Source organism: Cheilinus undulatus, linkage group 4 (genome assembly GCF_018320785.1).
Source record: "Cheilinus undulatus linkage group 4, ASM1832078v1, whole genome shotgun sequence".
Classification (NCBI taxonomy): Eukaryota; Metazoa; Chordata; class Actinopteri; order Labriformes; family Labridae; genus Cheilinus; species Cheilinus undulatus.
In genome coordinates this window covers 28,816,316-28,844,275 of record NC_054868.1, presented here as the reverse complement: position 1 = coordinate 28,844,275, position 27,960 = coordinate 28,816,316, and the positions used below count along the sequence as shown (strand labels likewise).

Genomic DNA, 27,960 nt, shown 5'->3' with positions numbered 1-27,960 from the left:
TAGCCAGATTTTCTTCAAACATGTGGGTATTTCTTAAAAGGAACCCTGCATGATCAGACAAGTTCATCTTGTTGGATAGATATTTGGATCTCTCAAATGTATATTGAACTAAAAAACTCATTCGATATCTGCATTTTGAATAAATTTGAGCTCATAAACTCACCAGGAGGCCACCTTGTTTTAGTCAGCACTGGTAGTGTGACGTCACAGTGCCGCTGTGCTCCCTATGAGCGCTCCTCGCCGTTCTTATGCCATAACTGTTTTTCAAATGGTTTTTCTGCTTGCAGCTGTTGCTGCCATACCAGCTTTCATACCAGACACTCTGTGGTTCCTCCTAAGTTTTACCTCAATAAAACTCCCTACAAGTGACTGGATTCAGAGTATAGTGGAAGCGTGCTTGGAAATTTTCAAAATAAAAGCAGTATATACATACAAAGGGAGTCTCTCCAAAGAAATGCTAGAGTGGACTTTTACTTTGAAAAGCACAAACCAGAAGTGCTTTCGTACTGTTTGCCTTTACCTGAACTGTGTGGAAACGTAAAGCTTCACAAAGAGTAGACGTTTGGGGAACAACTTTATTAAACAAACACATTTTTAGCTTGTAACCTTCATCTGGTTCATCAAGAAATGGATTTCAAACATATTGTGCGGATGTGGACAAAAATATTTGCTACAAGAAGATAAATATGGCTCTGTATTCATCATTTTCCTAGTAAATAGAAGAAATACAAGAGACCTCAAATTTTAGAATTCTCTGTGTGAGTCATGCTGCTTTTCTGAGATGCAACCCTAACATTGGCTGCCAGTCTGAAACAGTGGTTACTGCATAGGAACGGTGAGGAGCACTGCCGAACTGTGACGTCACAGCTCCAGCGCCGACCAAAACATGGCGGCCTCCTGGTGAATTTATAAACTCAAATTACCCAGAATGCAGATATCTAGGGACTGTTTTAGTTCAATATACATACAAGAGATACAAAAACCTATCCAACAAGATGAACTTGTCTGATCGTGCAGGTTTTCTTTTAAGAGAACCACAGTCTGCTGACAAAGTTACAAGGTGCTCACAACAGGACCAGGGCTTTCTGTGGAAATGTGGCAGATGTCAATCTCCTGTTGAAATGTTGATTTTATATTGATATTGACAGTACTGTTATACAGTGGAAAATTTACTAATTGTTGCTTTGATTCATCCAAAGAATCAGTCAACAATATCCTGATATTTGTGCATTGCTTACTGACTTACACAAATCAAGTTTATACGACGAGAAATGAAGTTGTTTCGTTCCAAAATCGAAACGATGTGATGAATTGATGCTTCCAATTAACCAGACTGCACATTTTGTATTAATATAATTTAATGTCTGTTGCTGCAGCAGACCTCTGGCTCCCTTTACTGATGTGTTGACAGTGCTACTGCAGATAATGGCTCTGTAATTGTGTGGAGTGCTTTTCCATTCACAAGGACGATTGACTCACTTCCTTGAGAGCAATTTTGATTCTAATTAAAGGTAACATGATACTTTTGAAGAGTCATCTTTGTTCTCTCGGCTCTGTGGTGGCTGTTGAAATCACTTACTCTTCAAAGTAAAATTACTGCCTGATTGCTATCATGTCATTTCAAGTGTCAGTCAACACTGTCAGGAGGGTCATGCCTCTGTGTGGTGTACTTTAAGGGGCTGGCATGGAGTAATCCATCCATCAGCTGCATCAACAGAATTGTTTATGGATAACCTGAGGTATCTTTTTAAAATCTTAAAGCTCCTGTAACAAAGTTTTGAGAGGTAAACAAAACTGGAAAACTGATCTCATTGCTGACTCTGTCATAGCTGCAGGTAGATGATACTTTATTACCATAAATGTTATTGTGGTTTTAGCATTACAAGCTAAAGTTCATTTATTATTTTAAATAGCAAAAGACAGATGCTGTTGTTACTCTTCAAAAACAGTGGTCAATTAGTAGGGAGGTTTAGCCCCAAAAATAGGCCTTTGACTTCAAGTCATGATGCAAAGGTCCCCTTTGCATCATGACTTGAAGTCAAAAATCGCTAAACCTCCCTACTAAACATTAAATTTTGACTGATCAATAGCAGAATTAACTTAAAAACTACTGATGAAATTAATGTCATTATTAATGGATGCCTGTGTGGAATTTGATTATCTGAGCCTTTCCCTTGCAAATGTGTTCAGCTTTCCAATACAAAGCATAATTAGTAATGACTAACAGCTTGAGAGCAAGAAATAGCTGTGATATTAATCCCACCTGACTCCTGTTAACAAAGATATCTGCTGTATTACAATATGTTGGAAACTAAAGAAACACCAGCCACACACACACTACGTACGCATACACACAAACAGCAAGCATCTCTGGGGCATAGATGAAATGTCACTGGCATTTCTGGTCACTTGACGAGGGCTCAAATGTGATCATCTGATCGCCTGACCGATTCTATGAAGGGCAGGGATCTACTGTTGCAGGGATGGAGCTGCTCTATGTGTGTGCGTGCATGCTCAGAATAGTCAGGCTTCCCTCTGCATTAAACAAAAGCCGTAGTCTCCATGACGACTAACAGCAAAGCTAAGGGTGGGCAGTTGCCACTTCCTGTGTGCCAACCAATTGCTTTTTAGTGTATAAATAACTGGCATCAAACTGCTGGAACAATTACAGGCTAACAGCAGTGAGACAGCACAAAGCACAGGGAGCTGCACGTCTGAACGCACACACCCTCACGTAGCCAGACTCCACATGCTCCTTTAAGCCGCCTTGTGACTACTGTAAATCAAACTGACAGAGGGGGGAGTGCAGGGCTCCGGGGGGAAGCATTTTACCCCTTCCTCTGTCCCTCTTCAGTGGAATGTGGGGGAAGGAGGGTGACAGCTGCCAGAGGGCCATCACGTTGTCAAACTAAGATTGGAGGGATGAAGGGGGCTTGGTGATGATGGAGTCATTGTGAGGATGGCCCAGCAGGTTCAGGTATGCGCTGAGCTGGCTCACTCCAGTGATTCCACAGTGACACAGCAGAGTAAGGGTTAGACTCAGCAGGTCTGGCAGACAGGCCTGTTAACGGCTTTGACCTACTGTTGTGACAGTAGCAGGTTGTAATGTGTGTCATTAGTACCATGTGCAAATAGGCCATTATATAGCACATTAGGGAAATGTTACTGATGTGGCAATTCTTGCTAAACGTGGGTGTTTTTTTAACCTCCTGAGACCTGAGCTTTTGTTTGAAGCAATTTCACTTTTTCCCACCTATCTGGGATCAGTAGGACCTGATGAGTTTAAAAGCTCAGCCTTGTCTTTGACCAGGAAGTCGTTTTTGCTAGGGGTCTTCAGTCGGGAAGAATGGTGTTGGTCATTAGGAGAGATATGGTGATTTTCCTCAAATGTTTCGGTTAAACTTTATCATAAAGCCTTAAAATTTCATTAAGATTTCCCTCCAAAATTCCATTTAAATTCCTGAGAATTTTCAAGTGTATTCCCCAATATTCCAAGATAAATTCCCTCTTAAAATTCTTGTCAAATTCACAGAAATTACACATACATTCCCCAGATTTCCATGAAAATGATGGAAAATTCTCCCAAACATCTAAACAAATTCTCTGAAATTTCCATTAAAAACTTGAAAATTCAAAGGACAGCCCCACCCACAATTTCAATTAAAATTTCAGGAAGGTTTAAAATAAAATTTCCCAAACTTTTATGTAAATACTGAACATTTCAAATCACTCCTCAATTCAAATTAAATTCCAAAACAATACAATAATACATTTCCCAAACTACCATGAAAATCCCCCAAATTTCCCCAAACATCCAAACTAATTTCCCAGATTCCTAATAAAATGGCAAAAATTTAAAACCAATAAACTCTCCAAACTAAAAAACATAAACCCAAACTTTCCATGAAAATATTTGAAAAATTCCAAAACAGGTTTCCTAAAATTGACATGAAAATTCCTGAAGATTTCCAAGCAAATTCTCCCATTTCAAGCAAATTACCTAAACTTCAATGGGCATTCTGGACATTTATATGAAAAACTCTAATTATTACAAGATTTTAGAAAAACAGAATGTAATGTTCTCATATGAACACACAAGGTCTCAGGTTAATACAACTTTTGTAGTCAAAAGCAGCATTTTCTGTAGCTGCTTTTAAACGGGCAAAAAAAAAAAGATGATAAAGTAGGACTGATAAATACACTTAAGACTAAAGGCTAAATCCTCCTATTAATTTATAATCCTGAACTCTCTTTTGTCCATAAGCCTATTAGCAAGATTGACAGCAGTTACAATATAAAAGTAATATCTTTAAACTTTGAAATATCTTTCAACAGATTATTTGGATAGAATGCTTTAGATCAGTGGTTCTCAATTGGTCGGGCAGCAGGACCCACCACAACCTCCTTGAGAGAAATCATGACACCAACTTTTAAAATTTCAAACTAATCCAGTATAATTGACGAAAAATGTTACAGTTTGGACTTCAAATGAAACAAAACATAACTGAAGAAAGGGCTGAATGAATGTTAGAAAAACAAATTATTACAGAAGGACCTGCATGTACACATCTGACTCTACTCCATTTTCTTGAGACAGCATGGAAATGTAGTCGTTTCTGAAGGAATTTCCTGGGAAAACCAGCTTTGTTATCCAAAGAAAATAAGATTAACAGGTAGAAATCTTGAGAAAAATACAGAAATTCACTTGTTCTCATAGGAACACCTAAAAAAACATGTATGAACTTACTATATGCCCACTTAGGGCTTACATACAGTATAAGCCATAAATAGGCTTTTTGACACATTTTTTTCCCTGGCACACATTCACAACCCACTGAAAAGTTATCAATTATTTTCATGGAAATTTGGGGGGGGGGGGGGGGTACTTGTAATTTTTGAGAAAATAATTCCACCATACCTCTGTCAAAGTCTGACACAATTTCTTACTGACCAACTGGCTGACACACAGCCTAAACAAATGCTGAAAAACCTCCATAGTGCTGTATTTTATGCAGAAACAGGACCGTGTAGACATTAGCAGACATCATTTCATGATTAAAACTAATTCCTGTTCAAAGACATGTTGAGATTTTAAACCTACCAGGCCCTACTAATCCCAAATAATTGAGATAAACTAACAAAGCAATACAAACAAAAGCTCAGGTCTCAGGAGGTTAACGTGTTTCCAGACACCAGTTTAAAAATCCAGGGATCTGCAAACACAGCTCAAAATTATTAGTTATACTTTGCTCTAAATGTGTCTTTTTCTTTTATTTAGCTTATACAATAAATTCTCCACCCAGCAATGAACAAAATTGAGAAGATTTCTTACCTGGTTGCAGGTGCTGATGTCTACTCCATTTTTCAGGAAGTCCAGGACTTTGTCAATGTTCCCGGCTCTGGCAGCCCGCAGGAAGCTGGTGTTACTGTCAGACTGTAGACATAAAAAAGGAAGAGTGTTAATGAAATGAACTACAGTTCAAACATGTGCACACTTTCTTTCAAAAAAACCTGTCAATATCCCTTTAACTTGACAGAAACGGGATACATTGAAACCATCTGAAGTTGAAGTCTTTGCAGAATCAGATCTGATTCAACTTCTTAAGTACTTCCAAAAACCCAGTTTTCCTAAGATGAAACCCAAGTTGATTTAGAAGGATGTAGGTCATTATTGCAGTGTTGTCCATTATGGGATATTATCTGATGAGAAAATCCATGTTGGTTTAATGGATTTATGGAAGTCAAGCTTCCTGCAGGTATCAACACTTTTCTGCAAAGTCTGTTCTAAATTTAACCAGTGGCGTTGAAGGCTGCACAAGCAGACAGCACATGCATACATGCACAAATACCTCCTTGTTTTGTAACTTTTAATTAAAATACATTTAAATGAAGTAAATTGTCAGCTTAGATTTGAAATTGCTAATATTGCTCTGAAATTTGACTGCAGAAGTGCACCAAACCACAGCACCATTTCATCTAAAGCAAATAATGTATATTGTAAAGCTGAAAAAGAACAAGTATAGGTCAAACATATAATAAAATGCATTAAACTTGATCAGTCAAAATCAAAATTTGCATTTCTTTCACTGATCTTTGAAATTCAAATCAAGTAAACAGCAAGTTGTATAAATCTGCTAACATATTAGGGCTGCAAAAATTGATCTTTGTTTAAACATGAATCATGTTTTTCTTTTTCTAATTGATAATACCAGAATGTTTGTTTTGTCTAAACATTGAAATCATTTACTTCTTCAGGAAACTTGAATTTCTTCAGACAGAAGCAGGAAAAAGTTGTTTTTTACTGGACAACATAGACATCTGTTAGAAATTTTGAATCAACTAATTAATACTCAAGTTATATATTTAAATTTTACAAAATATTGCTTCACCAGAAGCACTGATTTGTCCCATGCCTGCTGCACTGTTGCGAAGGATTTCTATTGATTCCAGCTGGAGAGCTGACAAGGATTTATCCTCTCATTAGTGGGGTTAAGATGCTAACGTGTCAATCAATCACCACTGGGTGTCAACATGTGAGGTCAGGATAAATACCCTACATCGCATGTATGTAAGGAGGCCACACCCCTGTGTGGGATCAAAGATCTCACATGAGATGTCTGTATACACACAAACACACAAGAAGAAAATAGATGTGACAGTATGCGCATGCTTCTAGACTCTTCCTGATGAAAAAAAGTCCCAGAAAAAGTTTTTTTTTTAATAAATAGTTGTTACTCTCTCTGTGTCTTACCAATATATCTTCAGCTTCTGTTCCAGAGTCAGCAGGTCTGTAGTAGTCAGTGTTATGGTTCAGGTTGTCGTCACTCCCGCTTGTCTTTAAAGCTTTATCAGATCCGCAGGCCTGACATGAGGCTGCGTTGCCCATAACTACCTTTAAATCTGGCCCCAAGTCTTCTGAAAATTCTCTCCAGTCACTGTACAGCTCTTTTTCTCCACAAACGTTGTATCCTGTAAGTTTCTCACTTTGAATCCTTTCTCAAAAGCATCTTCAGCCCACTTTGCAGATGTTTGAATCAGTCTTATAATCCATCAAACCTGCCCATGCCTTCTTTTCAAATCTCACTTACTTTACCACCTCTCTCCTCCCTCTCTGAACCCTTATCTCTCTTTCCCGGCCCCTGTCTCAGTATGTCAGGCCTAGTCCTTCTTCCTCTTCCTTTACAGCTCCTCTCTCTCTCAATAGGATAACAACTGTAGCCATTAACCGACACTGTCTCTCCTGTCTAAGCTATTTTTACTTTCCAGACCATTTCTCCACTGAAGACCACAGCCCCTTGCTGTGTGCACCCAGGGTGGGAAGCACGACAGCTGGGCTTGAGTCTGGGCCGGAGAGCACACGGCCTTTGGTGCTCTCAAGGAACGCCAAAGGGTCATGCTGGAGTGATGGAGTCTGAGTACAGTGTATACTGATCAAATTTCAGTGACTTGTATGGTTACACAGTGTTTGTTATTAGAGGAATGCAAAAAATGCCTAACATGTACCCTGATTCAGAAAACTGCACATGAAAGCTGTTTGGAAAAAGAACAAACTTTGCAGCCTTGGTTGAAGAACATTTCAGGCACTCACCACTTTGGATTTCAAATATATTTGCTGATCCTTATCCCCAAGAATTTCAAGATAAAATACAATCGAACTTTATTAATCTCAGGGAAAATTCTTGTGCTGTATTGTGCCAACATTACAGTGTCAACTTCACAGTGTAAAGCGGGGTGTCAAGCTCAATCACAGCAGCAACATTTAGCCATAAACTGTCAAACTACTTTTCATCAGTAGTTAAGTATGGTGGTGGTGGTTGGGGGGCTTAGCAGTGTTGATAAATGATTCTGAGATTTTAAAAACAGTCAAAATAATAACTTTAAATACTCAACACCTGAGACAAAAAGTATTGGATCAACAGATCAAAACACAAAATTAAAAGTCAAAATCATATTTCTAAAGGCAAATATATGAGATAGAATGTTGAAATCATGAGTAAAAGTTCAAAATATGACATAAAATTTAAAATCATGACTTTAAAAGGTCAAAATATAAGATAGAAAGTTGAAATCTTTAGATTTAAATGTCAAAATATGAGTTTACTTTTTGAACGGGGAGTCTTAAAGGTAAAATATTAGATACAAATTCAAAGTATTGAGTTTAAAAGGTTCAAATATAAGACAAAAATTCAAAATGGTGACTTAAGAAGATCAAATATGAGATACATTTCCAGATCATGAGTTTTAAATGCCAAAAAATTAGGTAAAATTCAAATCATGATGTTAAAAGGTCAAAATATGAGATAGGAAGTTGAAATTGTGACTTTAATAGGTCAAAATATGAGATAACATTCAAAATCATGAGGTTAAAAGATCCAAATATGAATAAAGTTCAAATTAGTGAGTTTAAAAGGTCAAAATGTGAGTTTATATTTCAAATTGTGAGTCTTAAAGTTAAAATTATGTTATTAAAAATCAAAGTTAGGAGTTGAAATGGTCAAACTGTGAGATGAAATTCAAAGTCATGACTTTTAAACATCAAAATATGAGATTAAATTTAAAGTTGCAAATATAAAAAGGTAAAAATATGGGTTGAAATGTCAGAAACAAGTTTAAGTCTAAAGTGTGAGATGCAGAATTGCCAATAAGAAATTAAAACACAAATTAATTTCTTTTCCCACATTCCTGACTTTTTATTTAGACTAACCATTTTCCCTCTTTACTTTTACAATTTTTTATGACTTAAGGATATTTTAAATCAACAGGTTTAAGTTTACATATTCATACTGGAGGGAATCTGTAGACCTCATTCCGGTGGGCCAGTTATAACAAAAAATATGATAAGATCTTGCAGGCCGGGTACAGCCCCCAGTCCTTGAGTTTGACACCCCTGCTTTAAAGCAACACTAATTTAAAATAGAATCATATATACAAAGACAAAGGTTACGCTACACAAAGTAACATATTAGTAAAGAATTTAAGTATAATGGATAATGGTTTTATTGTGATATTTCAAAATTAATTTAAAAATAAGTTTTGAAAGTTTATTATACAATATAACACTGTGTTTCTCTTGACCTTATTAGGATGAGGTCAGTGTCCTAACTTTGCCCTTCCTGTTCTATAAATTGTGGTGTGCAGAGAGAATCCACAGAACAATGGTGCAGGGGGCCTAACAGTTGGGTTGGGCTGCATATATGGAAACTAGTCTTCCAGCGCAAGCTCAGATCCACCCTTTGGCTCCTGACTCATTTCTCACTCTCTCTCACTAGTTTCCAACACTATCTACTGTCCTGTTCTTTGATAGCGGTACTAATTCGATACATTTTACATGGGCATCTAAACTTGCCTAAACGGTTTGCAGAATGAATACTTATGAGAGAAGAGTGTGTTGTTGGCTGGATAAGAAAAACTCACAGCAATATCTTAAAAAGATGTCAGTAGAACAAGAAAACTGCTCTAACATCTTAAAGAGATATTTCAGTATTTTTGAAGATGAGTTGTATGAGGTACGTAGCAGTAGCAGTGCCATTAGCCACCAGTGATTTCAGTGAGCATTGCTCCTTTAATGTTGTTTTCACACCAAACGCGAACAATTGCTTAATTCACGCAAATTGTACACTCAAATTAAGCGAGTTTACTGATTCCTGACACCCAAGGCGAACTGGCATCTACTTGTGTCTTTACATTGACTTTAAATGTAATTCACTCGCGGAAATAATTTTACTCATGCTTGGTGTAAATACAACATAAGAAGGACTTGCTGGCTGTTACAGTGTAACAGATGGGTACAGTTTCCCCCAGAATTTAGAAGGTTTTTGGAAAAATGCGCCAAAAAACAGTGTTGGCTCAAACACGTGCATTTAAAAAAAAAAAAAAAGCATTTTTTTGCCCAGGAAACCTCTTAGTTTTTGCCACTATTTCACAATGCAGGAGCACATAACTAGCAGCCAAAGCCTGCACTGTAAAAACAGTGGCAAAAATTACCCCTTTCTGGGTAAAAAATAAAATGCTTCAAAAAATTTTTTACAATGCGTATGTTTGAGCCAATATTGTTTTGTGGCCCATTTTTACCAAAAACTCACTAAATTCCTCAGAGAAACTGTACCCATCTGTTACGCTGTATAGCCTAGCCTCAAGGCCAGTACAACTGAGTCCTTCTTAAAGGAGCAATGCTCACTGAAATCACTGGAGACTAATGCCACCACTACTGCTAGGTACCTCATACAGCCCAACTTCAAAAATATTGAAATATCCCTTTAACGTAAGAGGCTAAAGCAAAGTTCATATACTGGCATTGGGTCAGAGACAAACAATAAAGTGAATGTGTCAAAGTCATTGTTTCCTCGATAGAAAAATGCAAGTGGAGCAGAGACATTACTGCAGACCACAAAACAATTTAAAAGCATGTATTCTCAGTTGAAATAAAGTAAGTGTGCATAAATCACATTCTGGCCTTTCATTTCGGGTGCCAAGGTGTCAAAATATCGATATCTGTGTTGTAATTCAGCCTGGTAGGCATAGGATGTGCCGGTACAATGTTGGTACTGGATTATGAAAAGCATTACTAAGTATAATATATCCCAAACTTAGTTAGTTTTCAAATTGTTGCTGCCTCATACATCTCGCTGCGGCATAACTACCCACTTCATCAGAGAGTGGAATGATTGAAGCCAGCAGCAATCACTGTCAGTCATGTAATGAATGTTACTGGATTATGCACTGGCCATACAAGTCTTTGCTTGTGCATGAAAACCCTAAGTATCATAAACATCCTATTAGTTACAGCTTTTGCAAGGCCACTATTGTATGCTTTGCTTTTTCTTTTTTTTTTACTAATGTCATGACCTGTATTAAAGATTTATGTACAAAATATAGAGACAAAAAGATAGACAAAAAGGTTCTTAAACCATAGGAAAATGATGTTTTTCAACATGTGGCATCATTTAATGAAACACAGGCTCCTTAATCTCTGTCAAAGTCATTCACTTTTACAGTTTCTCTGCACTAATGGTTAAGTAACACTTCTATGAGATAAAAAAAAATCTCATTCATTCCAGATAATGAGTCAATAAACTAAATGTCTTCCTTTTCTATTTAACATAAATTTATACTTTAATCCGTATCCAAAATGTTTCATATTTTAAATGTAAGCAAAAGATTGCTCCGTATAGTGTCGGATACCTCTAATATGCAACCTTCCTCTTAGCCTTTCTCACATCTGTCATCTACATCCTTACTGCTTAATAAATCATCTGAGGGGAAAGCAGGACAGAAACCATCAGGCTGTGCAGTCAACCACATCCACACATCTGTGCAAACCGCCACCACCCAATGTAATCAGAGTATTCCCCTAAGCCCACATAAGCATGTGTTGAATATATTTTAATGGCATGGAACAAACTTGTAAATATGATAAATGAAACATATATTTTACCAGACGCTTTCTCTCAGCCCTCTCCCGCTGCCGTCTCCTCCTCTCCCTGGCTTTCTGCAGAGCTCTGTACTCTGGATGTTGTTCAAGCTCCCGAGCTTTCTTCAGGTGGGCTGCAGCATGAGCCATGATGTCACTTTACTACTTCTTTTTGTACCAAAAGTAATTTCACTTGATGCTGAAGTTATTAGTTCTCAAAGGTCCTTTGTTTACTCTACGTATACATACAGGCTTAAAATTTGCAAATACTGTCCCTCTTTAGCTCTCAACAATAAGTGCATTTCAAAATATCTGCAGACCTTGGATTGGCTCCAAAAATGTTTGTAATTCCAAAATGAAAAGCACTGCTTATTATTTCTCCTCTTGTGTTCCCCTCTTCTTCAATTTTTCTCTTTTATCCTCTTCAGGAGAAAAATCAGAAGAATGAGCCATAACAACTCAAAATCAAAGCAGTCACTCACAACAGGATGCTCACATTCTCACAAACACCAATAACACATCTGTCCATGAAAAGGAACTACTCGCATCCATGTTCGCACACATATGAAAGAGTGACGGTGACTGAAAAGGGTTGCTAAATAATGACAGAAAGACACATCTGCCTACTGAGTGAAAATTACCACACACACCCACACAGAGGGAATGACCCAGACCAGATGAACATGAAAACCCTTCTCCATGTGAACAGATGTGGCTGTGTGTGCACGTGCAGACATGTCAGTGTTAATGCGTGTATGTGAGCTGCAGTCACAGGAAGTGTTTATTGTGTAAGGGGGTTTAGAGAAGCTGCATGCCATCAGCCAGCTGACTGCTGCAGCCACCTCTACTGTGTTCATACAGCCCTCCTGAGGGAGAAAGGGAGCAATGAGGAAATAGAAATGTGAATAAACAAGGAAGTGAGAAAGGATTGAAAGTGGATACGAAACTCATTTTGTGTCTTTTTTCAGGGTTGGTGCCCTCCAGTGGTAATATCAGAGAAGATGATCCCTCATAGATACTGGAATGGAATGTTTTGGATTCATCTTTATATCATTTATCACAATAATTTGTTAGCGGGTATTTACATGTGAAATGTGTGTTTGCAAATGTTCAACTAATCAGCCAGGAAAGTCTAATTTGTCAACCACAGTTTGTAATCCACTTCAAACAATCCGCCATGTGTGACATTCATTGAGCCTCAGTGATGTCACACACTGATCTGAACTGGAATTTTGAAGCTCAACAGCTCGCCTCAAGTGTTAACCTCCATGATTGAAAATGAAACCAAGGCAGAATTCCAAAACCTGCAGTACCCTGAGTGTCCACTTGAGGCTGGCTGCAAAAGCACAGGAAGTCACATAAAACACCCATTTTTACAGCAGAAATAAACATGTTAACAGCCTGGTTTACACTATGACATTGGTTGTAATAGTTCATGTATTTAGGAGCACATCATCTCCCTTGTTCATTCTTCCTCTTTCCATGTAAATGTAAGTAAAAGAGAGAAAACTAGAAACAGGCTGGCAAGGTTATAATAGCACATTTTATCAGGTTGCATTGCTCACACACTGTTTTGAGCACCATAATCAAGAAACAACTGAATAAAGCAGATTTTGGTGTCAACACTTGATTGCATCGCATGCTGCCAGGACACACTATACCTAGGGGTGAATCTTTCTCAGAACAATTGGATTCAGATCTCAATTCACAAGCTACAATTTGATTAACTTCCAATTCATTAAAATACAGAAAGATTTGGTTCAACTGGACTGGATTGGAAACGAAACAAAACTAAATGATACCATTTGATTCACTGCAAATTGGTTGTGAAATCTCAGTCATTTTTGTGCTATATAATATTGAAAAAAGGAGATCATTTCAAAAATAGTCTTAAACCAGGTATACACTGCAATTTTCCTGTGATTCAGCCACGAATTTTGAGTCCCACAACTCACTTTGAAGTTGTTTCTGTCACAGTTTGCCCTGACTTCAGTCGCACAGTGTGAGCACTCAGATTGTGCACAACCGTTGCACTGTCCAGTGTGAGCACACAACTTGTGTGCTATGGTTGTGCGCCGTAAATGATTCAGTCACACAATATGAGTTGACAATCTGCCACAACGTTCAAATGGTCGGCTTGAAATTGCACAGTGTATACCCGGCTTTAGTGTCTTGAGTTTATCAATAAAAGAGAAAAATCCCAGGTCTCCTGGGCTAAAATTCTGTCATAAGGTTTATAAACTGAAGTCTTCATCACACACCTGCCCAGGTGTCTCACTATGGTCCTAAGGTAACCCGTGTCCGGGCAATGGAGCCGGGTCCCACCGGGAGGAGGCCCCGGACATGCTGGAGAGACTATGTCTCCCGGCTGGCCTGGGAACACCTTGGGATCTCCCGGGGAAGAGTTGGACGAAGTTGCCGGGGAGAGGGAAGTCTGGGCTTCCCTGCTTAGGCTGCTGCCCCCATGACCCAACCTCAGATAAGCGGAACAAGATCCATGGATGGATGGCTTTTCTCCAAAGTGTACAGACTAGCAGACATTTAGCAAGTTATTCTTCCTTCATATTAAGTCCAAATGGCTTGATTTCGGGTCGAAGTGTAACTGCTAGACAATTTGGAGCTCTGTGCAACACATCTAATTATTACCCAAGGAGCACCTAATGCGAATGTAACTTTTTTGTAAAGGTAAACGGTCAATAGAAGCTGCAGAGACGCTGAGCTAAAGCATGGCAGAACAAGCGAGGATAGAAAACAACAGTGAGCTGAGCTCTGAAATGACAGCTAGTGCATCAACCGATCCATGTTATTTTTACTGATCCAGGGCTCTATGTGCTAATCCTATTCAGATAAGTTTATCACTACACTACTGACTGTAATTCTTATATATTAAAAACAGGTGAGTTACAAAGATTACCCCTTTAAAGTGTGTACCAATAATGAAATGGGTAACTAAGACCAAATTTGCTTTTTGTACATTTAAATGCCTTGAACTTGTTTGTATTTGCTGTCAGTATGGGAATTTTAGAATGGGTGCTTATGTGACTTCTGAGGTTTCTGGAGCCAGCGCCAAGTGGACACCCACGGAACTGCAGGTTTTTATGCACTTCTGCACTGGCTTTACGTTTCACCACTGTTGGTATTCACTTGGTATCACCTGGTTAAAGATTAAAACAAAATGTTCTTCTTTTTTCCATACTTTTCCATTTATATCCAGGATATAGCCCTAACCCTAACCCTGCTCATTTGGAGGTCATTAAAAATACTAAAATCTAAGATTATGTGAAGATATTTTCAAAGTTTTGTTTAAAAACTGTTTAAGTTTCATCAAAAAGTCATGGCACAGACAAGATTTAGACAGTGCAGAGGAGTGTGTTGCAGTCAGACACATAAAGAGAACATAATTAAAGAAAGGCTGATTATATAATTATAGACAATTATGAGTATGAAAAGAGAGGAAGCTGCAGTGAAGAGGGAGAATTAAAGCAGGAAGAAAATAGGGGTGAAGTTGGGTACAGGCTGTCCTTTGAGCAAATGGAGGAGATGGGACACACCAAGAGATCCACAGGGGGAACCAGAAGCAGAGAGCACAGAGCAGGGACTCCCAATCACCTGCAAGTAACAGCCTACCCCCCTGCAGGAGGAGAAAGTGGGTCAGTCTGAATCACAACTGCACTGCACTGTCACTGGTAGCTGATGGAATATGATTTGACAGCTTGTGTGTGTGTGAGTGCGTCCACCACCAGTGGAGGGAGTGTCAAGGTCCCTCTCTGTCAATGCGGCTAATGTTAGGAGTTTGAAATTTCAGCATCAGGGATAGGGACACTATCTCACACCTCTATTTCTGTTCACACATTCTGCCCGATATGTTTTCACGGGCTCAATCTACAACACAAACAACATCAGCAACATCTATTTCTATGAGCAATCATGAATGGAACAGATCTGCTGAATCACTCCGCTCTATAATGCTGCCTAAAATGCTAACGCTGGTGCATCAGGAGCTGAGTGCTTCATTTAGTTTCACAATGGGACATTTCTGAGGCTGTCATCTGCTCCTCTAGCACCCTCTCCTGGACAAACAGAGGACATGGGATTTTTCTGAGGAACAACCATGGAGCTTTGATTTAACGGCATAAATAAAGTAATGAGCACTTAGTCACACAGTGTTGACAAGGAAGGAACGGTAAATTAAGGAATTTCGTTGAAACGCAACATGGCCTTACAAAATGTTTAAACCACAGGAGGTGCAGTATTTGTTTTATTTTAAACTTGTGTCTAATTACCATTTTAATCTAAATATTTTCTGCAGCATGTGTGGTTTGCCTTACAAGCACGGATGCAGGCCTGCCCACAGAGTTGGCTGGGCCCCTGAAAAAACCCAGTGAATGGGTTTTTCCACAGTTGTGATTTGTTGATATCAATGAATTTGTGTTGGATCAGTTGCATTGCAGTTGCCTCATTTTGGAGCTGAAACCGTGTCAAGCTGTTATTAGGTTCTGTTGAAGTTATTTTTTTCCTGCTACTTTTTAACCCTTTTAAACACGTTTTCACCCTTTTTTGCCACTTAACCCATCTATCGTCCTTTTGTCGCCTGTTTTTACCGCTTTTTTGTCACTTGCCCATTTCTGCCAGTACTTGTTGCCACTTTGGCTTTCATTGATGATGTCACTGATGTGTGTTGGATCAGTCGCACTGGTGCTAACATCCTGGCTAGCAGTTATCTCATTTAACAAATTTTAGCCACTTTGGACAATATAGGCACATATTTATGATGTTTTTGTCACTTTTAACCCATTTTTGTACTTTTTGGCACATGTTTTGTTCATTTTTGCCAATTTTGACCACTTTCGCTATTTTTAACCCTTTTATGCCTTCATTTGCTGATTTTGGCCTCATTTTAACCATGTTTCTGCTTTTTGCTCTATTGTGCCATTTTGACCAATTTTTGCTGTTTTTGCCCCTTTTTTTTTTTAACCATTTTTAGCCACTTTTTTGTCCATTTTGCATTTTACCACTTTTTGCCACTTTCAGCCCATTTCTGCCACTTCTTTTTTTTTTTGTCATTTTAACCAATTTATTATCACTTTGACCCATTTCTGATTATTCTTTGCTGCTTTTAAAGCCTTTTATTATCTTTCCCCATCTTGGCCACTTTTTTTTAGCCCATTTTACCATTTCTGAACCATGTTGCCACTTTTTGATGTTTTGCAACTTTTACACAATTTTTGCTATTTTTTTTAAACCATTTTTATCTCAATTTAGACACTTTCTTTGCTAACTTGCATTTTGGCCACTTTTCGCTGCTATTTGCCTCTTTTAAACCATTTTTGCCTCATTTTGTCCATTTTTTGTCTTTTTCACAATTATTCATTCATTTTCTTTATTGAAGTTTTCTTGGTTTCTTCTCATTTATTTTTTGGCATCCTGATGGTTGTACACATCATGGGGCATGCTTTAACTATAACCTGGTATATTATTCAGGTTATAGATAAAATATGGTTTTCACAGCTTAACTTTACAAGGGACCATGGTCTTATTGACATCACTGGGCCCCAAGTTTAGCTGTGCCCCAAAAAGCTCTCCCTTTAATACTCCTTTATGCGTGGCCTTGCAAAGATGCAGGTATAATTTACCTTTGATTGGTGCAAAAATTACAAAACAATCATACTCATCAATCATGATAACATTTTCAATATTTTTTATAATTCTTTTTCAACACATTTTCAATTGAATTGAGAATAGTGAGGTAAAAATGTCATTCCTTTGATACCACAAAAATCAAATTGATCTTGCAATAAAGGCTACATCAAAATAACTACAATAAAAAAAAAAAAAAAATCAGTCCGGCCTTAAAACTACACAAAAAAACTAAATTTGTTTAGTAATTTTTTGAATGATTTGGATTATTGTTTAATGAACAGAACAACGTCTCACTCACTGCAAGGCTCCAAAAATTCAAATTATTTATTGCACCAAAGTAGTGACATTTCAAGCACATCTTGGATTATCATTAACCCACTCCTCATGAATTTATGATGTCACATATTCCAAAATCTTTCATGCTATTCCTTTGATTTACTTTTTAACTTGTTATATATGACTTTATTGTCTCCGCCAAGGAGGTTATGTGATGGGTGGGTTTGTTCGTTTTTTTGTTAGTTTGTTAGCAACATAACTCAAAAAGTTGTGGACGGATTTTGATGAAATTTTCAGGAAATGTCAGAAATGACATAAGGAAGAACTGATTAAATTTTGGGAGTGATCTAGATCACCGTCTGGATCCAGGAATTTTTTAAAGGGTTCTTTACTATTGGGAGATAGGACCAATGGTGGAGGTCTGCGCTCTCTGAGTGCTTTTCTAGTCATTAATAAGATTTTTCGAATAAAAAAGATTAACTGACATTGATAAATAACTTACAATAAATATTCAGATTCAGCCACATCATCAGTTGTTGTACATGTTGACAGTGATGAATCTGGTGCAAGTATTTCTGCTGACTGAGTGAGGAGTATGGAAAGCTAGCTTTACAACTTTAAGCCCCCTACAAACAAATGTTTAATGATGATATGCTGCCATGTAAAAAAAAAGAAAGAAAAGAAACTCGAGTAAGAACTAAGGGGATTATTGTACATTTTAGTCAGAAATAGAGGTGGAAAGTCTAGCAATACATAAACTGTCTGAGTGTTTCTGATATTTACTATTCATTTTAGTCTAAACTAATATCAATACTGATATATAAACTCAGTTCAGACCTAAAACTTCAATCCTTAGGAAACACTTCAAAGTTTAAGGAATGAGGATGAACAAAGAAAAAGACATTAGCTGATGTAGGTCTCTTGGTCCTGTTTAAATCTCTACAAACCCATTCAAACATATTTGCAGTCGATACATCGATTGTAAATATTGGCAGACATTTTTCATATCTGCAGAAATGATAATTAACTTTTAAAGCCAACATCTCATAAGGCTCAGTGCTCTTGTATTTTTAGTACATGTTGTGATCTTATTGACTAATTCTAAGACAAATACATGTTTAGACATCTTGATATGGTCTAGAGCTTTAATAGTAAAACAGACAACACAAAATTTACCCATAGTAATTACAGAACACTAAATGCAAGCAAATGTAAAAATATTACTGCATTTCTGAACATCTTGAGTTTCAGATTGAGCAGACAAAATCCATGAACGTATTGATCAGCATGTTAGCTGAGCCTGAAACAGTCTTTTTACCTTAATGTTGTTATTGTTGTGTGAGTGTGCACACAGTGTCTATATTAATACTGTACTGACTTTCCAGCGTCTGTGCGTCAGGAAAGGCTGATCAATGATGTCTATTGATCTCTTCCATCACTGGTGCAAGATAATGAGGATTAGGAGAATACATTATAAACCAAAGAGGTGTATCTGTGTGTGTGTGTGTGTGTGTGTGTGTGTGTGTGTCCATTTAGGAGTCTGGTTACAGGAGTCTGGGGGGGTCCCAAAGTGAGCTGATGTGAGCTCTTGTTTCTATTGGTTTAGTGGATCATATGCATAGGGAGGGGTTGATGGTCTGCTTTTCATTTTATAGATCCAAATGCTTTTATAGGACCCATTAGGACTCAATGACAGGCAGGGACCAGCACATGTACCCCTGCACAGGTTTGGACTGTATATTTATATGCATGAAATTAATGCAATGTTCATCTCCATGGTCTGTCATTTTTTGTTTAATTTGTCAACAAAAATTCTTGAAAATGCATTTTTCCCCACAAAACATCATCAAGCAGAAGAATATGCACATTTTCCAGTAAAAAATAAAGAGCTGTTCCCTGTGATTCATTGATTATGTGTAACTCAGTACCTCTGCAACTCTATTTTTTAACTAAAATGACCTAAATGAATCTGCAATGTAGGAAAAAAACCCTTAATGTATTTTATGACATGCTTTTAATGACTGAGATGTACAGTAAAGAACATAGTTTGAAGTTAATGTACTAAAAATTGCTCCTTTTTTAACATACATTTTTTACTGTTTTGTTGTTATTCCCACATGCTTGTTTTGAATCTTGTTGTTGTTGTTGTTTATAATAAATCTGCTAATGGTGCTGACGAGCTGAGTTCAGCAGCGATGAGTGTCTGGAAACAGATAATGCATCTGGGATGTAATGGAGGGAGGATCTTTCTGTTTAAGATGACTTATTTAGACTTCAAGAAGCACATTCATTTTTCATGAACACAATTTTCTATCTCCTCCCAACCACTCCTCACTTAGATACACTAGTTTACAGTAGTGCTGTTAGGTTGAAGTCATGCATCAACCTTGTTATTTAGTATGTGAGGCACAGACAGGACCTGCAGTTAAACAGCTGAGGGTTTCTGGACTAGGATCAGTGGTAGATACCAAATTCTTAAAGGACAGACAAAGTATGGTCAGAAAAACCACTGCTTCTACTCGCTAATACATTTTCCATCTCTATGAATACAAACGCATCTCAGTGCACACTTCTCTGCTAGTTATTTTCTTCAGGTGGTTTTGCTAGGTTAAAGTGCAGAGCTCAAAACAAAGTGTCCTCAACGTAAAAGCTTCAGAGGAGAAAACCTCCCAACAAATCTCTGTAAAACCTCATCTTGACTGTGTAAATATAACTGTGCCCAGATTAAAGACATCTAATACCATGGCTGCTTTTTGAGTACAAAAGAGGCTTGTAGATGCATTTTAGAGTGTTGCTGGGTCATCCCTTTCACTGTTTTTATGCTGAACTATTAACTTTTAAGGGTCTGCATCTATAAAGGTAGATCTTTAAATCCAACAACAGCTTAGATTAACTTCCAGTGAGGAACTTTAGGTTGTTTGTGCTTTAGTGACCCACCATGAACAAAGTTTTACATTTTAGCTGTTTGCTGATTTTGCTCTATGTGTGTGTAATTTTTTTAAACAAGGAATAAAAATCTCCCATTCCCCCCATATTCAAATACATCACTCAGTTTCAGTCTTTGATGTGGAAAATGTAAAAAAAAAAAAAATTACTGTACTGCAATGCAGTAAAGAAGTGCCTCAAAAGACTAATTTAGGAGCTTCAAGAGCAATGAGCTTCATTGATCTTCTTTCTTAAATTCAGTCTTAAGAAGATCCTAAAGAAGATTCATGAAGCCTTTCTTAAACTGCTGCATTGCTCGCATCTGTGTTCTTCAGCTGATGAATGCCATGTGTTCCTAAGTCTTTAAACCTACTATGCATAGAGAAACACCCTTTTCTATGCCCATATAAGGGCATGAGACTGCAGGCCTGTATGCAAACACAGAAGGCACACAGGATCAAACTAAAAGGTAGACAGCCGTCTGGGATGGAAATCATGCGCAATACTCCAAGTGTAAAATCACTTAAATAGCTCCAAAGGGGATACAGTGCTACTTAAGGGAAACAGAAAAAGGCTGATTTATAGCATGATATTTAACACCAGCAGTGGATCTATGGGACAGAAAATACATTCAGATGCTTATTCAGAAAGCACTGCTATTAAAATGACATACATCATACTGTAATAAGAAGAGGACGGACACCACTTTAAGTTAAAAAAAATAATAAATTGGGGGGAAAATTGGTGAAAATCATTCTGAAGCAACGGACCATGGGACAGATTTGTCATTTAAATACCCATAAAGGTAGGTCTTTATTATTGTGAAAGAATGTTTTAATTTTAACATTAATTTGAAAATTCTTACCTTACCTAAGTAGTTCATGCTAAAACATGCCACTATTTGTATCAATCATTGCATAAGGAAAATAAAAGCTGACTACATTTAAATCCCGTGTTTATTGAAGTTATTTAAGAATATAAATACACTGATTTAATGAAAACACAATAATGCGATTTTGTACCAGTATATTAGCACTCAAATGTGCATTAGAGGGCTCTAGAGTGTTCTTGGATTTTGTTTTTAGCTAAGAACAAATCACAAATTAAAAAACAACCTTGGTGAGTGCTAGAAACTTCACTTACCTTATTTTGAAGGGGCTTCATAAAAACAGAAATGTTAAATGTATATATTTTTAACATTTGTATACTCACAACAAAACCCAGAGCTCTGCAGTGCACATCCATACACACAGACACAGATATTGCTAACTATTCCGCTTGCATGTATTGATCCTAGACTGCAGCTGAACCCTGCACCACATGACTGTAGCATAAGAAATACTGACTGCCACTGTTTAACTACCTGCAAGTGAGATAGATTTGAAGCAAATCTACCAAATATGATTACGAACAAGATGATCTAGAAAAAAAACTGCCTTTTTTGCACTTTAATAGTGGTATAGGTGTTTGTTTAAATATCTGTGATGGATAAATTGCTAGACTTTAAATTATTGCTGCTCTGTGTAAACACATGAACATTATACCGAGCTTGGACAGTAATGGATTGGCTCACAGATATGATTTAAATGTCAAGTCATCTAACGGCCTGTTTTACTGCGTATGAAAGGTCAGAGCCATAAAAAAGACTACATACACAGTCTCCTTCTCTGCCCCCATGTTTTGCACAAAACCAAATCACAGAGTCAAATTAAATTGCTAGTGGACAGAGCAGGCAGATCAGACCACACCCAAACTCTGTGAGTTATGACTCCCAGACATGGTTGGGTTTAGGCGGGGTGAAGTGAGAGAGAGATGGGCTGAAGATGGGATGTATAACCTTGATACAGTTACCTGATATGCCCAGAGAGAAAAACCAGAGGAGAAAGAAAGTCAAGAGACCACACCCTGTTACTGAAGATGCATAACCCAGAAATGGAAACCTTTGATTTGCTTTGATTTACCAGTAACATGCTTTGCTACATTTGTCCTTTAGTGCTACTATATTAAACACTTCTACAGCAGCCCTACAGGGACACAGCACCACTACATTAACTGATTGCCTGCAGCTTTTCCTACATTAAACCACACCTTTCAACATCTCTATTTTAATGCAAAGCAGTGCAGATGAATCTAGATTGCAGGCAAAATACGCAGACTAAGCAACTGCCCACACCCGTAAATCCACTATTCACTTCCTGCAGCTGACACCAGCTTTATGAAGTATATCTAAAAGCTATCAGTGTAATTCCATGCCTGCAAACCTTCCCAGTATCAAATGCTTCTCCTCGGTACAGGAGGGTTCGATATCCACAACCTTAGAAATGGCTGTCACTCTAATTTACAGCTTTCTCCTTCTTTTTTCTCTTGAAGTGCAGCCCCTTGGGAATGAATGACGTAATTTGCCATGCCTTGTAATGAAATGAGAGAGCGACTGAGAGTGTGTTTGAAAATATGCTAGGGGTTCTGGTTTGGCTCAGTCAGAGCAGGCAGCCCTCGTACGGAGGCTACAGCCCTTGTCACAGTGGTTGCAGGTTCTACTATGTTACATGGCGCCTACTGTCTCTTCTCACAGTTCCTACATCTCTCTGGCTGTCCTATCAAATAGAGGGGGGAATCCCATCAATAGTCTTTCAAGCCTCAATGATTCTGGAGTTTATACCCATGCTTCTTTGTGATCATCAAAAACAAAAAACAATAACTGATGAGACTTAAGATTTCTTAAGATTTATACCTCAAAAATCTTCTCCACGGAGAAGGAGCATATTATGGCTCGAAAAGGAAAAGAGAAAAATATTGTATTATGATGCTTTCTCTTACTTGTGATTCTGCCTTTTGTCAAAGCACTTTGTAAACCTCTCTTTTAAAGGTGCTATAAAGATAAAGTTATTATTATAAATTACGTCATATGGCCCGGCCAGTGAGCAGGTTCCATCCGGTCTGCAAGTGACGGGAAATTTCAGATAGTTATGTTCGATATTTTTAATTAAAAAATTAAGCACAAATGGAGTAAAATACAAGCACACTTATCAACCACACGTCAAAACATTAATAAATTTGGCTGAGTTAATAATGTCAGATAAATAACTTATTGGGTGATGAATGAGCCAGCTCTTTTTGATCAGCTGAGCCAAAGTCCTCTAAACTTTCCTTTGATCAACTCTGCACCACAAAGATCACTGCGGGGAATTTGTGGACAAATTACATTACATTTATAAAGTGCTAGTACCCAGCAAGTATGTTCCTTTTGCCATCCAAGCTGGGGCAGGGCAGACATTGTGATATCACATGCAAAAAGTCTACACTTGTACAAAATCAGCACAGTAAGACGAGCAAGTCTGTTCACAGGGGGAGCCAAAATCAGCTTTTATAGAAAATAAAGTTCCTGACAGAAACTTCAAAATATACACTCCTTTATATCCCAGCCTTCCTCCACAGGTACCTATAGGTACTCAGGAAGATCAACAGCTTGGAGAAGAGACCACTTAAAGTACAATTATCTCAAGCAGCCTTTCTAAACTGTCTTTTGGATTCAGCTTATCTTGAAGTTCCTCTCATCTGTTAATACACACAGCACTAAAACGCTGCATCCATTTGCAGTTCACAGAGAAACACAGTCTTTCTTTCACCACTCTGGCCCACACAGTTCATGTGCTGGCACCACCACAGCGTTGCCAGAGTGTATTTTTGTACGATGACAGAGCTCATCCAGCTTCAGATGACAAAGGGAATCCAGGCAGAAACTGATTTCACCTCTAAGTTGAATGTATAATGAATAATGAAGCGTGTGACCTAAAATTTCACAGCAGCACAGTTATAGCAGGACTGCTGAGTGAAGCTGTCAGACAGAGAGAGAGAAATAACCAGGCAGACCAATAGTTGGACAGATGGTAATGATAAAAAAGAAAGTGTGTGAAAAATAAAACAGATGTGATCTGAAGCATAAACAGTAAATATACTGTTACACTATTCAGTTATTTTGCACTGACACCAAACATAATGAGTTTATTAGGATTTTAAATGTCAGGCCTATAATAAAAGCTTCATAAATCCCAGATTTAGATATACTAAGAGCATTAAAAGACATAAATCAGGATAACATAAAGTGCACCCTTCAGATGCTCCATCTGCAAGACTTGACAATTACGTCATTGCGTCTTTTGAAGCATGGTGCAAGTGCAGTTGGTTGTTTTTTTGGCATAGATGTATGTTTTTGTCCCGATTTCTGCGCAGTGTTGTGAGCTGTGCTATTCTCAACAACACAGAAGCTTTGATGTGTTTTCCTGTGAGAAAACCTCCACTTACTTAACTCAAACATGCTGAGAGGCAGTAGAGAGAAAGAGCGAGAGAGAGAGATGGAGCACATTTACATGAAGGTGTCTGAGCTTCTCAGAAGTCGATTGATCACAGACCACGCCCTGCTCTCTCTCCTCATATCTGACGGGAAACACAGCGATGAGGCCATGATGAATAATTGACACGTAAATGCTCCGTCCAAAAACACCTGACCTCTACAGAGCGTGACTGGCAAAGGAAGCATCTAAGGACAACTTTCTTCTGAATATCTCATATTTTTCCAGTGTCTTTGAATTCATCATCTCCTACAGCGGTGGTCAGTTAATGCAGCGATCTTAATTATGCACACTGACTCTCTTTCTACCCAAGTATTTCTTGCCATAAAATCACGGAAACTGATGACATTGATGACAGTTAAGACAAAGCAAGACTCAACTGATACTAACCCTGCCCTTTAAATGTTAACCAGTGCAAACTAGGCCACCCAAAGGGGGTGTCACATGTAACTAGGTCACCCAAACTAGTTTTGAGGTACCATGACTACCATGAAACGCAGTCCAGGATACAGAGTGTCAGGATGTTGTTTGTAACCAAATATAGACATACCATATGGATTCTGGATCTGGGACAGGAATACCAATGCTTTGAACACCAAGCCTATCACCATTACACAGTATTGAAACTTATACTGTTGCTTGTATGTTGCATCAGAGCTGTTGGACAAAGTGGCTCATAAGTCCTTTAAGTCCAAAGTATCAGGCCAAAAATGGTGATGCTGAGGTGAAGAGAAGCTGAGACAAAGTGATATTTATATGTCTGTTCTTCAATTTAAGTTTGCACACCACAGCAGTGTTAATTTTGGCAGCTATTTTTTTTTTATTTTAGTCTTAGTTTTAGTCTTAAAATGAAATGCATTTTAGTTTTAGTCACATTTTAGTCATTTCTATCCTTTTTAGTTTTAGTCTAGTTTTAGTCGACAAAAGTCAAAACATTTTAGTCTAGTTTTAGTCTAAACAAAGTCTTCACATTTTAGTCTTTACTTTTAGTCCAAGCATTTATTTTCTTGCCTAAATCTAGTACCAAATCATGGTAGTGTGTTCTATGCACCCTACCAAACCTTGGGTCCCTGCTTTCTACAGCTGAGAGGCAGAATAGCTACAGCTAAACTGTTTTTTTTTTTTTTTTTTTTTTTTTTGACAGATTTACACACAGTGGAGAAATATCACAGCTTTTGAATGTCCGACAAAAACGACATTACTTTTTAGTCTAGTTTTAGTCATGCTGATGAAAACTACACTTACTTTTTGTCAGTTTTAGTCATCACAGATCTATTTCTGTTAGTCTTAGTCTAGTTTTTGTCATGAAAAAAAGGCTGGGGGGGGGGTATTTTTAGTAGTAGTTGTTTTCATAATGACTTCACGGTTCTGAAAGATAGAGGAGAGAAAATGTGAATCACATTAGCACACTCAGAGCACTTCATTAGACACATCTATGCAATATTACATCTCTACCATAATTATACTTCAGTAAATGTATGATGTTTCGTACAGATGTTTGTTTTATTTATTAATTCATTAAAAAGTATAATTGGCAGATATATCGGTAATAAGTATTTTTTAATTCCCTGATATTGGTATTGGCTTAGGCATCCAAAAAAATCCATATCGATCTGGCCCAAATATGTACACGGTTCTGCCTAAACTTCATGAACTTGATCTATCTTATAAGTTGAGGCAAGGGATAGGATTGCAATACTTAGTCATAATTTCTTTTAAAAAATTAATTGTTCATGTACTATTATCTTTAACTATAGTTTATCAATTATTTTTTACCAGCTCCTGGCTTTAATTCAGGACTACTGCCAGAATTCCAGCAGATCTGGAGACAGATCGCAGCACGATGTGTAGAGCAGATTGATTCAAAAAGGAATGAGAACGCACAGAGCATCAATTCAGTTTCAAAATACAGCACGATTGGCCACCTGATGGTAAATCACATGACTGTATCAACATTGCATCACATCTGGGGACACAAGGTGTAAGTGTTCAGTTGGCCCAGAGATAAATGATGCCATGGGCCAAGAGAAGTTTATCTTGGAAGTGGAAAACCTCAGGACTGTCTCTGGCATCACATAGCCTTCTAGAAACTATAACCTTTTAATTTCCTTAAGTACTCAGCTATATTACAAGCAAAAAAATGTATCAAAATAAACAGCAAATCAACTTCAGAGTGGCAAAGTAACTTGTTGTTTATGTTATTCTGACTTTATACTTTGTTATACTGTGATCTCACAAATCCCATGAGATCATAGTTTTCCAATGATCTTGTGACAGCTTAGTTGCTCTGGGCTCTACTCCACCTCTTTTCAAAAATGGCCCCTATGGGCGAGGGCACCCTCTGCCAGGAGGAGCAAAAACCACAGCACACACAGAGCACTGCAGATATGGATTATGTGGAATTTTCGGGTGACACTGTTAAAATCTCTCCACTGCATTTTTAACTCACCTCAAATCTTTACGGTGGAAAGTGTTTGGAAAAAAGTTGGTGTTTTCAATCACTTTGTCAAACACCTACCCTCTGCCCCTGACACTTATTATACAGATTAAAAACAAATAAGTAGAAAAATAAGTATAGTCACTGATGGTTTTATTAGCTTTAGAAAGAAGAGGTATCAGTATTAGTTTAAGTCTGTTTCCAGAGAGCTCATTCAGCCAGAATTGGGTGTTATGCATTGATGGCTAACTCTGTGTGTGTGTGTGTGTGTGTGTGTGTGAGTGTGCGTCCATGTGGCTCTAGCTGTTCAGTGGTAATGTAATGAAGGCCATGGCTCCATTAGGACTCCCTTCCTGCAGAATCCCATCATACCACTCCCAGTGGGGAAGGAGAGAGAGATAGATAGGCAGGCGGACACAGAGATGCACAGACATAGAGACAAGGGGAAGAGACAGAGGAAAATGTCAAAAGGCTGCAGTGAAATCTGACCTCCTGGCACATCAGGATCAGAGTCTTGGGACCTGGGGTGGAGAGGAGGGTGGGGCAGAAAGGGAAAACAAGGGGAGGGTGGTATTTGGACAGCAGAGAAAACTAGGGTAAAGACTCAAACACTAATTTTAGAGCAGTAAGAGGTAGATCTGAAAAGGACTAAAAAGCATGACAGATATTGTCTCATCCAGAGTTCAAACTTCAGTTGAAATCAAACTGAGCCCCTGAGGTTTTAGATTTCAATTACAGCGTCAGACTGCAGTAGACATAAAATCCAGTCCTGAATTGATCTCTGCTCTCTCAGGGTTCCACTCTTTCTCCCTGAAAGTGAGCCTACACGGGGAGAGGGTTGACAAACGATGAGGCAGTCTCTCCTTGTTTTCAAATAGAGAGGAGCAGACAAGGCCGACTGCGGGGAGCTCTCGAACACCAAA

The 27,960-nt window shown here is 38.0% G+C and overlaps 1 protein-coding gene across 1 annotated transcript in view; it reads right to left on the bottom strand.

The window, feature by feature from the left end:
* ank2a (ankyrin 2a, neuronal) overlaps positions 1 to 27,960 on the bottom strand; it is a 113,394-nt gene that overhangs the window by 78,053 nt on the left and 7,381 nt on the right. The window contains exon 3 of the mRNA XM_041784086.1: positions 5,333 to 5,434. Within this exon, the coding sequence (XP_041640020.1) occupies positions 5,333 to 5,434 (102 nt within the window). The remainder of the gene's footprint in view (positions 1 to 5,332; positions 5,435 to 27,960) is intronic.